The sequence below is a fragment of the Pleurodeles waltl genome, chromosome 1_2 (genome assembly GCF_031143425.1).
Source record: "Pleurodeles waltl isolate 20211129_DDA chromosome 1_2, aPleWal1.hap1.20221129, whole genome shotgun sequence".
NCBI lineage: Eukaryota > Metazoa > Chordata > Amphibia > Caudata > Salamandridae > Pleurodeles > Pleurodeles waltl.
The window spans coordinates 1222201308-1222214351 of NC_090437.1; the positions used below are offsets into that span (position 1 = coordinate 1222201308).

At 40.8% G+C, this 13044-nt stretch overlaps 1 protein-coding gene across 11 annotated transcripts in view; it reads left to right on the forward strand.

Annotated features, from left to right (window-relative positions):
• The window catches only part of CTBP1 (C-terminal binding protein 1), a 1451962-nt gene that overhangs the window by 1315161 nt on the left and 123757 nt on the right, over positions 1-13044 (forward strand). For all 11 annotated transcript variants that reach the window (XM_069204084.1, XM_069204092.1, XM_069204101.1 and 8 more), the window contains one exon: positions 708-914. In XM_069204084.1, coding sequence (XP_069060185.1) covers positions 708-914 — 207 coding nt within the window. The remainder of the gene's footprint in view (positions 1-707; positions 915-13044) is intronic.

Sequence of the window (13044 nt, forward strand, 5' to 3'; positions counted from 1 at the left end):
TCGTAAGGCAGTTTATTATCCAACAAAACTGGCAGAGGAGCAATTGAGCCGGCACGGGCAGAGAAAGTGGGCAGGTCCCATCCTCATTCTTGATTTTTTTGACAGTCACATGGCCCACAACGAAAGATGGGGCTTGCATAATGTCGTCACAAAATAGGCAGAGCAAGATATCACTTCTTATAGAAGTCTCAACAACACAGTTAACGGGTGATGGATCAGCCGGAAACTTCTGTAGAGTGTCAGGAGCTGCATTGCGGTTTACTCCAGCATATTTTGTTAAATTCTCAATCGTTTCAACTAGAAAACTTTTTTTTAAATTACATATTGTGCAGGAGGTGACACGTTATGTGGTAAACCAAGTGAATTCCTAATGGTGCAAGTTCAAGCCACATAATTCTATTGAACCGCTAGAACAACATTATGTACCATTGCCTAAAAAGATGCATATGTTCAGTTTTTAAATTCTGCTTCTAATTCCTTAGCTCAGTTATTCGCTTGCTCTGTGTCAGCTGGAATGCGAGTGAACAGTATAGATAGACATGTTTGTTATTCTAGCTTATAGCCCTTGTTTCTGTTATTAAAGCGGTGGCCAAGGATTCCTGTGGCAGTCTTGGTAATAACATGTTGTGGCTATTTTCCCAGTAACCTACCAGAGAAAATCAAAAGAAGATTTTCAATTTTAAGCAAAGTGCCCATTTTTGTTGTAGGTATTGCGGTCTGCAACGTGCCTGCAGCATCCGTAGAGGAGACAGCAGATTCCACAATGTGCCACATTTTGAATCTATATAGGCGAACGACATGGCTGCACCAGGCATTACGGGAAGGCACAAGAGTTCAGAGTGTGGAACAGATTCGAGAAGTAGCTTCTGGAGCTGCAAGGATCAGAGGGGAGACCCTGGGCATTATTGGATTAGGTAAATGTAACATTTGAAATGCATATATTCTGGAATCTAAATGTATTGAAAACTGTTAAGTAGTGTTATCCTTTCGCTCCACCATTTCTTATGGTGTTGTCTTGTGTCCCCTCTGCTCCCATACTACCCTTTAGTTCTCCAACTCGTTAACAATCCATTTGGCATGCCCTTTGGTATGCTTTATTTTGCAGGACTTTTCAATGCATGGTGTTGGACTGATAAAATAAGAAGAAAATGTGGAACTTACAGTAGAATTTATATTGCTAGCTTCATTTACCAGCCTAATGGCAACATTTAATATTTGATAAAACATATATCTGATTTGATTTATCTTCATAAAAATGCTGCATTTTCAATTGTAAGAAAAATATAGAGTGGTAAGCTCTGTGGAAAGATAGACACTTATTAAGTTAACCCTCAATAAAACAATTATCACTGAGTTTTTAAAAATTATTCATAAAAGTATATTACAAAGTGCCTGTACTTCTGTAACCATCCAGAAACAAGATCATGAATGAACATTTCTGACCCAAAAGAGAATAAAAAAACAAACACAGTTAATTTATGCTACCTCTTCTGGCACCTCTCCACCAACACCAAAAACATGCAACATAAGTCAGTGCCTAGTTGCTTCCCCTTAGTTTTAGGAAAACTGATGTGGTTATCTTAGATCTTTTGGCGTTCAATCCACCTGAAGGTAGTTCTGTTCAAAAGGGGGTCGTGGGCCAGTGGCCTTTGAATCTTTCTAATGCTGATCTAATCTAAGAGCATTTGCCTCCATGGGTCTCCTTTGATGCAAGTCAACGCCTTTCGGCCTAGATAATTAAAGGCCTCCTCAGTACCAAGGAAGTCAAGGAAACAAACCTGTAATTAAAATGAAGTGTCAACTCTTAGATTCATCATATAAAAGTGCACCAAGCCTATTCTGTGTGCTATGTACAATCAGTGATTGGCCAGATACCGAAAGGTCGAAAGTAAACTATGTACAAGGGAATACCGCAGAACTAGGAAGAGCGTCCTCTATCACCACCAGTTGAATAAGAATGCATGAAAAGAACTAGTGCCTGTCTGACGCATGAAACCGTGCCATACAAATGAGGTAGACAAAAAGCCTTATGAATAAACTAGCTCCATATATGAATTGGTGAACGTGAAATCAAGCCAAAATGCAGATAGAACGCGCTAACAGTTCCTAGATGGAGCCGCACCACAGGTGTGATTGTCAAGAAGAATCATACTGCAATGCCAAGCCTGTACTAGACCGATGACCTACCTGGACCCTTTCAGTGAGTTGGTTGCACTAAGTGGGAAAACATGGGAGAACCACTGGGGCTCTACCCAGCATTAAGAAAATAAACTTGGGCCAGTGATACTGCATCAGATAACTACCGGACTCCCTGGGACCTGAAAATAAGAATCAGGTTAAGCCAGACATCACACATTGGAGAAAAACAATGTCTAATGTCTAAGCGAGGAACAAACACTACCTTGCTGCCTAACCAGGCACCCCCTGGATTACAGGGTCGGGCACATGTGTGCCATGGGAAAGCTCACAGTGAGAGCGAGGGACAGCTTTCTTGTGGGCACCTTCTACGATTCCTCCATCAGGGTCGTGAACAAGTGTTGCGCGAAGGACTTGACTGGGAGTGAGAGCGCTTTCTCATGATGGCCATTAAGAGGAGCTGTTTGTGCTCTTAATTCCTGGGAAGTGCAAGGTGCATGGTGCGACTATGAAAAGATCACATGATTTTTTGTCATGAGTGGTGGGCATATTAAAAAGGATAAGCTCCATGCCTACATCAAAGGGCACGTGCGGTCCGCTATACAAACAAATAATCAAATATGCCATGGTAATTACAAAATTCACCCATTAATGTGTCGTATTATGTATATAATTGCAAATTATTCAAGAGAACAATACAAAGTGCACATAGAGTTGGATGTACATTGACCATGCTTTCTAGGCATTAGCTCGCTATCTGATAAGCTGCATGTAGAAAAGTAAACAATAATAAGTATACATTGCAAGCCCTCCAGTTCATATCCTGTTCCAAATTAGGAAAACAACTTTATTTTGTTAAATCTTTAAAGCTCTTGGGTGTAATTATCTGAGCATAAATTAATAAAAACACATACATGAGCCAACAGTAAATATCAGAACCATTAAGCTAGAGCCATAGCGCATGCATTCTTATATCAGAGACCATAATTCATCCAGGTCATTCAAACCCTTAACAGCCGTTTGACATTTCTCGATCATTCTTGCCTGTATTTTATACATGGTAGATGCCAGTGAGCCTCCATTGGGATTATATTGTAAAACATAAATGAGGAGAATTTAAAGGCCACTGGCGCATTAACCCCTTTTGGACAGGACTATCTTCAGGTGGATTGAACGCTGAAAGAGCCTTAAATTTGAGGGGAAGCAACAAGGAACTGACTTATTTCACATGTTTTTGGCATTGGTGACCAGGCCCCAGAATATGTAGCATAAATTAACAGTTTGTTTTTTAGTTTGGGTCAGAAATGTTCATGAATGATCTTGTTTCTGGACGGTTTCAGAAGTACTGGCATTACGTAATATAATTATATAAATAATTTTTGTTATTAAAATATTGAATACTCAGTGGTAATTATTTGTTTCATCGAGGGTTCAATTATTACATGTTAATCTTTCTCCACAGCTTCCTACTCTATTTTATTCTTGTAGTTACAGCTCAGGTCCTGCAGTGTTATACGGGTAAACCCTTTGTTTTGTGTGCATTTTCAATTGTGGCATAACTTTTACTTAAAAATCCAAATTCTACACAGTTGTCTGTCCTTCAGTGCATCAAACCTGCTAAATAAACATTGTTTTGAGCAAGGAACGAAAAATCACAAAAATTGAAATGCAAATATGAAAAGCACATCTTTTAAATTCTCTGCTGTTGGATATTGTTGTGCATTTTCCTTTTTATTTCAATGTATTTTATTGAGTTTTCCAAAGGAGAAAAAGGCAAAAAAGGAAAACAAAAAGAGTATCATAGTACATCGGTTTTACACACTTGTTGGGGAATGCAGGTAAAGTTATTCATTCTTGTACAAATATGTATTAACCTAGTAATAGGAAACATAGCAAGACTGAATGAGATGTGCAATACAAATAAAGAAAAACTACTGCAACAAGTATGGCAGTCCTGTAGGTGAAAGTGTGCACAATTATGTTTCAGGAATGTGGGGGAAATAATGGTGTTCCATCAAGGGCAGTGAGATTCATGGCAGTTTGGTGGAGGCAAAGAAGTTGTATAGTGTATTCCATACCGACGTAGATTGTGATCTCCATGGGGAATTTTGTAGAGATATTGTTATTGGCACCTCTTAGGTGAGTAATCCAGTTCAACCAGGATTTAAAGGACGTGGCAGCAGTGTTTTTACAGTTATTGAGGACGGGCTTACAGGCTGCAAATAAGAGAATGCCCAGCAGGATACTATCATTATGTGTCTTGAGTTGTGAATCAAGAAAACCTTGAATAAGGGAAAGTCCTGCTTCATTTGAAACCCAAACAGTGTTCATAAAAAAATAACAAATATGCAGTCCCAAAAGTGGGAAACAGAGTTACAATAGAAAAGTAGATGTGGAAGGTCGCTGGTGGCTTTATTGCAGTTTCAACATGTTGTCAGACCTACGTGACACCTCATGAAGGTGAGATGGGTTCCAGAACACCCTATGCAGGAGCCAATGTTTTGTTTGGGATAAAAAGGGAGTTATTTTGTGAGAGATGACTGAATTCCAGATACGGTCCCAGTAATTTGTGGAGATAGCCTTAAATGTGTCCAGTTTCTCCAGTACTTTTGAGATTAAGCGAGTCATTTTAGGTTTTAAAGATGCTAAAACTTGGATTGGTGATCAGTTTTAGCAAATGAGGAGGGGATTGTGGGGAGAAAAGGGTCTCTTGTGGGGTATTTGACTTTCTGTAGACTGGCCTTAAGCTTAAGGAAGTTAAAAAAAAAAATCAAAAAAAATCTATGTCTGAAAAGTTTATATTGGTGTTGCAGTCCTCTGAATGAGAGGAGATCCTACCTGGGAGCCTAATTGTTTAAGAAAATGTATGCCTTTAGATGCCTATGAGTACCAGGAAATGGTTTCATCTTGGATTTTGATTTTAGGATTATACCAAAAGGAAATACAATTAATTTGGGTGACTGGGGTCTCTAGTAGTCTATCAATCTGCAGCAGAGCCCTTTCTGTATTGTTAAAAATGTATTTGGTTTGCGGGGGGGGGTTTAGCAGTTAGAAGCGCTAAATTGTGAAATCGCCCAGTATGTCCTTTTCCACAGTAAACCAAGTGGGCATGTAGTCGTGAGGTTGGGAGAACCATAACGTTCCTTACCTGGCTAAGAAGGCAATTTGGTAGTTTCCAAAGTTGGTCAAATGAATGCCACCTAGACTCATAGGAAGGTATTGCTTTTTGATGGAGAATTCTGGGTTGTTTGTTCTGCCATATCAATTTTGTAAACTTGTCAAGTTTTCAGTGAAAGTCATCGGATAATACAACCTACTTATAAAGTAACTCACAATCGGGATCACCATAATTTTGACTGTCTCTATGCAGCCCCACCAAGTGATAAATTTGGGATTCCAACCATCTAATAAGTTTTTGATATTTTTTTTTTTTACGTTAATTTTGTACTGTGCTGGAGGGTTTCTAATAGGTATGAGGTAAATTTGAGTCCTATATATTTTATACACCTAGGTTGCCAGGACAGACCTTTGAGCTCAGGAGGGCCCTGGCACAAAGAGTGTGTTAAGTTTGTAGCTTGCGTCCAGATTTATAAAGGATGTTGGCATGTCAATTTTAGCATGGGTCGGGTCTTTATCCTCTTTTGTGATCACTACAAGGGTGGCCTCGCTGACTGCCGTTTATGGCTTCCGAGCTTGATAATGAAAGAGCAAGGAGTACTGTTCTAAGGATGGTGGTGAATATTTTGTACAAATTAGCCTAGAAGCCATCTGGAGCTGTGACTTTGTGCGGTTCCAGGGATTTGATAGCTTCTGTAACTTCTTCTAACTTCAAGGGTAAACTAAGGGTCGACTTCTCTAGTTCAGTTATAGTGGACGAATGTAGTTTATTTAGGTATTCTCTTCATTTCTCACTAGAAGTGTTTGAATCATCCTTGTATAGGGATTTATGGAAGTCTTTCAAGATGGTCTCTAATTTTATGAGGGCTCATGTGGGTAACGTTCGATTTGTCTTTAGTGCATTAATGCTCTTGTTGGACTGCTTATGTTTTAGATATACAATGCAAGTATTTTACCGGCCTTGTTTGCTTTGCAAAGTTGTAAACTTTCATATTTATTAATCCAAATTCCGGCTTTCTCGCTTAGAATTCTATTGTATTCATATTTCTTTTTTTTTAAGGGTAGAGAGTAATTGGTTGTTCCGTCTCGAAATGTGGTTAGCCTCTAGGGTTTTGATCCCCCTCTCTCTCTCTCTCTCTCTCTCTCTCTCTCTCTCTCTCTCTCTCTCTCTCTCTCTCTCTCTCTCAAGTTCTAGGAGACTCTTATTATGAATCTTAATCAATTCAGTTTGGAGTTAAATTAATGAGCCTCTAACCGTGGCTTTGAGTGCGCCTCAAAAGGTTGTGGGTGAAGTATCTGAGGGAGAGTTTAGAATGGTGTTTTTGATGATATCTCAAACTGGCTAATCATTACATCTCCAGATTTTACAAGACAGTCTCGTATTGGTGCCTAAAAGAGATAGTTACGAGTGATGGGAGACTTGTCTTGGTAATATATCCGTCTGCTCAATCAGCTGTGTGTGTATCTCGGTTATCATAAGATAATCTATTCTGGAGTACGATCTGTGTGGGTTGGAGAAGAAAGTGTAGTCCCTAGTTTCCATGTGTTGTAGCCTCCAAGAATCTTGGGGTTTAAACCGAGAGCTTAATTTTTGGAATGCTTTGTGGGATGTAGAGGGTTGCAGTGAAGTTTTGGACTGTCTGTCAAAGGGTAAGGGCCATGGAAAGTTTAAAATCTCCGCCCACAATGATTAGTCCGTCATCGGGGATTTTACTGAGAGGAACGGTGAGAGAGTTCCAAAGTACTCAGTCATCGGTGTTTGAGCAGTGCACGTTTAGGACATTGGAAGAATTAGAATTCTTGGTTAGTTCCGTTAAGATCCATCTACCATTGTCGTCTGTTGTGTGGGCATCTATGGAAAGGCCTTAGTTTTTGGTGATTAGTGTTATCACACCTCTTTTTTGTTGACCACTGGGGAACATTTATCCTTACTGATCCAGCTCTGTCCCATCATGGTCAATTCTTTACAGGTAATTTCGGATTCCTGTAGGAGGATTATATCTACTTTAAGTTTATATAGGTAGTTCCCAAAGTGTTTAACGCTTAACCAGATGGTTAAGTCCCTTCACATTTAGCGAGATTACTTGCAAGTTTGTGTTTAGGGATTTGTTAGCCATAGTGTGAGAGTGTATATAATTGTTGTAGGTATGAGCTGAGAAAGCGAGTCAGTATGGCCGAGAGTTGGAAGGAACTCTTAATTGGTAGACTCGATGTCCGCAGTGGTAAATCACTGGAACATAGCTGGACAAGTAACACTTATAAGAACGTGGATAGTGATGGTACGAAACCAAAGACAAACATCAGCAATAAATGTAGGAGAACTGCCAAGTCAAATCAATTGTAGATAAGCAAAAAAGGAAAGAAGTACAGAAAGACACAACTAAATACAAACTAAATAAGATAAAAACCCGCACCCTGAACCCCCTCCAATCTCACTAACTCACGCAAAATACTGATTGTGAGGGAGACAACAGTAGGGCCAAAACCCAGGCTGTCGCGGTATGCAATAACTGGTAAAACTAGTAGAACCAGTTGAACCATCAATGAAGTGTTAGGTCTACATTCCTAAAGTGCAGAAAATGCAAGGTATCTAAACAATAGGGGTTTGACATATAAGGCTAATGGGGGCCAAAAGCTGAAAATTGAGAGATTTAAACAGTATATCAGTCACAATATTAGCAAGGAGAACATATGTTACCTGGATAGTGTGACTTACTTCACATCTTCGTAAAGGTCTGTTGATAACAAAAGCAAATAATATCACGAGAGGTAAAGAACATATAAAGGATAGCTTGCAACAGAACGCAGTAAAGTGACCGAAATCTCAGATTACCTGTTAAAACATATGAAACATATGTGCCCATATGTCACTGGTAAGCCATAATACAAAACCTAACAATCAGATAATGTGTGCACATCCTACAAGGATAGTAATGCTCAATTGTAATTGAATTGTCACGCTTGATAAACGTCCGTCTATTCTCGAAAAATACAAGCACATAGGAGCTCATCTGCTGGGGCTTGCAAAAAGTGTAATAGCTTTGAAAGAGTTCATGTGGACAGGGTGCGGGGGGAAAGACTTGAATATAACAGTTAGACCAGTAGAAAGGAATCACAACTTTGGTTTATTTATAGATGGCTTTTGAGTATCTATTAGGATACCCTCTCTTTCATCTAGGAAGGTTTGCAAATCTTTGTAGTTGTTACAGATGTGATGTTTTCTTTCAGCAGGAACCTTAAGTCTAGCGGGCCTACGAAGGAGAATTGGAAGTTCGCATTTCTCAGTCTAGGTCTGAGGTTGAGGAAGCCTTTTCTAACTTTCTCCATGGATCACAAATAGTCTTGTGAAATAAATATTTTGTGACCATTCCACAGAATGTGATTATTTTTACAGATGTGGGTAAGGGTTAGTTTTGTGTGTTGGTATCTCAGCAGACAAGACAATTTGGTGTGTGATGTTCTTGGTGGGTTTGATTGATGTGACACATTGTGGCTTTTCTAGCTTGAATCCTTTTTTAAAGATTAGGCCTATCACTTATAGTATCCATTTCTCTAAGAAGGTTACGCAGGAGTGTGATGAATACTCTTGACAACGCAGGAACTTTAAAAATACATAGATTCCCTCTACGGTTTCTATCTTCCAACTCAGCCATATCTCTTAGAAGGATTTTGGTTGTGATTTGCAGCTTTTGCATGTCTTTGTTTAAAAGCGTATCATTGTCTTCCAGTGAACTGATTCGTGTTTCTGCTTCACTCACTGTGCTGTTAATAGTGCTGATGTCAGATCTAATCACTCATAAATTTTGTTGCATCGCGTCCGAGGAAGCACTTCTCAATAAAGTACACTAAAGCTCTAGAGGGACATTCGGGTAGGAGGTGATAATGAGCCTGCAGTTCTGCAGTTCAGTGAGAGCTTAGCATTAGCTTAGTAGGGGCACAGTCACCAGTACATATGAGACATTAGAACACATTGGTGCACATTTGCAGGCATATCTGGTACAATAACAGAGGTTGGTAAATTAACAGGTAGAAGGTTAGCAGGTAGGGATCCATTTATAAAGGCATGGAACAGGTGGCTCCGGTAAAATCTGAAATGCCTTGTGGGAGAGGCACTATCTCGGGGTCAGGCAGGATATCTGGAGGTTCTTGGGAGGGGCTCAGGATCCAGCCTCCGCTTCAGAAATGACTGGTTGGCCTTACTGAAAAGTAGGCTTCCAAACACTTACAACAACCTTGAGATCGAAGAAGAGGGAAAGGCTTTCTTGCAGGACAGTTCTCGCACCCTCAGCCCCTTGCCTGAACACGCATCAGTCCTCAGGCCATTTTCTTTTTTGCTGCACGGCTGCACAATAGGATTGGTTGCAGAGGAATAAAGATGATGATTGACTCTGTTTCAGCAGCGGGTGGTTTCTCAGCAGGCACTGAGGGTCCCTGTATCTGTTCTGCCATTTTGAGGACTCAAGGTGGTCTGTAGACCTGGTTGTTGCAGTTTTCTTGCAGCGGGAGTGACAAGGCTACGCGTTCATTCACACCGCTGTCCAAGCCACTCCCCGATTATTGTGTATTTTTCTGTGGACATTGCAGCTTCTCCAAATAGAGATTCAGACAGCCTTTGGATGAACTGGTTTTCAGTATGAATGCTTGGCATGTTGCAAAATCTCAAAATGTTCAGAGTCATTGTTACTGAATAAAAGTTTGCAACTTGAAATATCTGGATGCAGAATGTGCTCTACTAAAAGAACTACATCTGACACATGTCCATAAAGTATTATAGTCATGGCTAGCTGCAAAAGTCTATTTTGAACACTTCACCACTTTGTTAGAGTTGACATTTTTCAGCCATAGCTTGGTTGGATCACTCTGTGACAAGGCTTGCACAAACCATCATAAATAAGTGCATTCAGTCACTTAAGTTAGATTTCGGTCAGATGACCAAGCTTCATGCAACCATAGATTCAGGAAGGACATTCAATGCTGTATCAAAAACTGGGGCATACAACATACTATGATGAATCCTCACCTTATAATTATACTACTAGTACCACACTGGTTCTGGAAACTTGTTCCACCAGTAATAGCTTTCCAGAGTCACCATGTGACACCACTCTCAGCTGCAGCTCCTCCCGCCACAGATGTGACAGCATCAAAGTACATAAGGTTGCAACTGGTGCACTGCAATCAGGTCCTGTTTTTCTGTGCTTCATTAGCTCTGATCTAACCTTTTTCTCTGTGATGTGTGATCAAATTCTTCAGCTTCTGACAGTGTCTAGGTCAAATATCTCCTAAATTTCCAGGATAAAGCCTTGTTGCAGATGCCATAAGAAGTCCTTGTGGGACCCACCTGATATCTGCATGTAGTGTATTAGGTACACTACGCCTCCTCTGCATGCAACTTCTGTTGGTCCTTAATGTTGAACTGTTCCTCCTCTTCTTCAAGTAAGTCTCCAGATTGGGAACAATTTCCATCATGCCATGCCATCAGAAGGAGAAATCCTCCTCTCCTTTAAAATAAAATAAAAATGGTCCTGTTCCTGGGACTGTTTGGAGTCCTGCTGATGTTTGCTCATCATCGTAGCTGATTCTGGCAGAGCCTGATTATCTGACTCCATCAGCTGACTCTGCACACGTTAAAGGCTTTTGGTTAGCTATTTTTGATCTCTTCAGGACTGCTCTATTACTCTTGGGGTCAATCCCTAAGAATATGCCTGATTATGCAGATTTGTGGTCTTTGAACCTGTCACCTCCAAACAAGACATTACCCCCCAATGTGTCATTCCCTGAGTGTTTGGCACCAGCTGTGACATTGGCACGGCTCTTGAAGTTACATGAAATCATCTCACTGGCAAAAGAGAAAATTAAGCCTGTTTTAGTGATGACCCTGTGGGTCAGCTCCTTCCCAGGACCCAAAGATTTGCCCAGATGGAACAACATTTTGGTTCAGACCCACTGTGCTTGTCAAAACTGATGTGTATATGATTGCTTAGAGTCTGATAACCTGAAATTATAGAAATTCTCTCTATTCACTCTGATGATTAAAAGCAGTGAACCATTGGAGATGACCCTTTCCTCTATGGAGGCATTTTAACAGATCTTGCTTCCCTCTTGTGCAGTTTTGTTGCCTCGTCTCCCTTTCAGTGAGGTACTTTCAGAGCCAGTGTTGTGTTGTTGGTTGGGAAAAACCTTGTTGGGCTTGGCAGTCAACAGATAGTGGACTCTATGGGATGAAAAAGTATTTTTCTTCTGGCATCTTCATCCTTTGCAGTGTGAACGCCATGTGCTTTCTGGGTTTCTATCCGCATCCTGCATAAACTGACCGTTGTCAGGCTCCCTGATGACATGAAATAGCCCTCACCCATCTTGTCCTGAAGTGTGACTTAGATTCTGCAGACATTATAGCTTTAACCATGGGCATCGCTGTCATCTTACGCTGCACTGTCCTGCAGGTTTCTCCAGAGATGTCCAAGCCACAATTGTGGAATAGCTATCCTTTGGACAGCAGCTATCTGGGAATAAGGATGCTCCTTCCAAAACCTGTGGCCTTCACCACCAATCTATATGCCCCTACAAATGTGCCATATCTCCATGGGCTGGGGTTGATTGACGGAACGCCTTCATCAATGCAGCAGATCCAGTCCCTGCCGTATTTCTCTAGCTCTTCTATCACCAAGCCTTCTTGTGAGGTTATTTTATCATTTACATGGGCACATTATTTAGCCCTATTCCTGAGGCCTGCGCCCTCTCGTCTAGTGTAAGTTTTCTTTTATTCCTTGTATTTTTTATCAATGCTCCATCTTAGTGGAGATGTTTTTTATTCCTTTATCAGTTGTCCTTGCACGCGGAATTTGTTATTCATTTTTTTGCACGACATTCTCATCCTGTGCTCAACTGAAGACTGTACATGATATTAACCAATTGCCAGTCCAAAGAGTACATTGTCTACCCTTCACAGAAAAATGTGTTGTCACATCAGGACAAATTTAGAATAACAGATATGTTGTTATAAAACATCGCGCTGCTCACACCAGGGTAGAGGGGACATTCAAGACAGCTTGCCATCTCATGCTGCACATCGTCGCAGTTTCTGCAGAAACCTTTTGGTTCCCTTTCATCTACGTGGGAGGGCTCGCAGCAGATTAACAGACCTCTTCTTCACCTCTGAAGGCAAGTATGAGGGTTGGGCTTCCTTCCCGGGATCAGAAGGTTGGATTAGGGCTACCTCTGCTATTTGCTCTCTTGTAGAAACTTAGTAGTGTAGGTAGGGATATTAGGGACACTAGTGTGACAATATGGTGGTACTTTTCTTGGGTTTCACACTCCTGGTCACTGCTGTGATAACGCTGTTTTATTTTCCTCATAATAGCAATTTATGCCTTTTTACGTAGAATGCAGTTGCTTCAATAAAACATATATTGAACCAAGATGCTGCTTCTGTTTGTCCTTGCATATATGAGACTCGTATAACTGAGAGAAAGGGGTATGATCTGTTCCACCACAACATCCCTCAGGAGTCTGAGTGTCATGCAATAGGCTGCCACAAATCACGCTTGCCTTTGGTATTTGTGAGGAGCTGCTAGCTAGCTAGCCGGAAGGGTTAGGCTGACAGCTGTCACACAGTGTGGGATCAGACTCAGTCCCCCATATTCCGCCACCCAAAATCCAGCAGTCCTGTTACCTTAACGGGAGTATGCGACATGGCGCCACCATCGTTGGTTAGGACCTGATTTTACGGATCTCCCAAATATCTCCGTCTCATTTCATGGAAAGGTCATCCTAGCTACCTTATACAGAGTT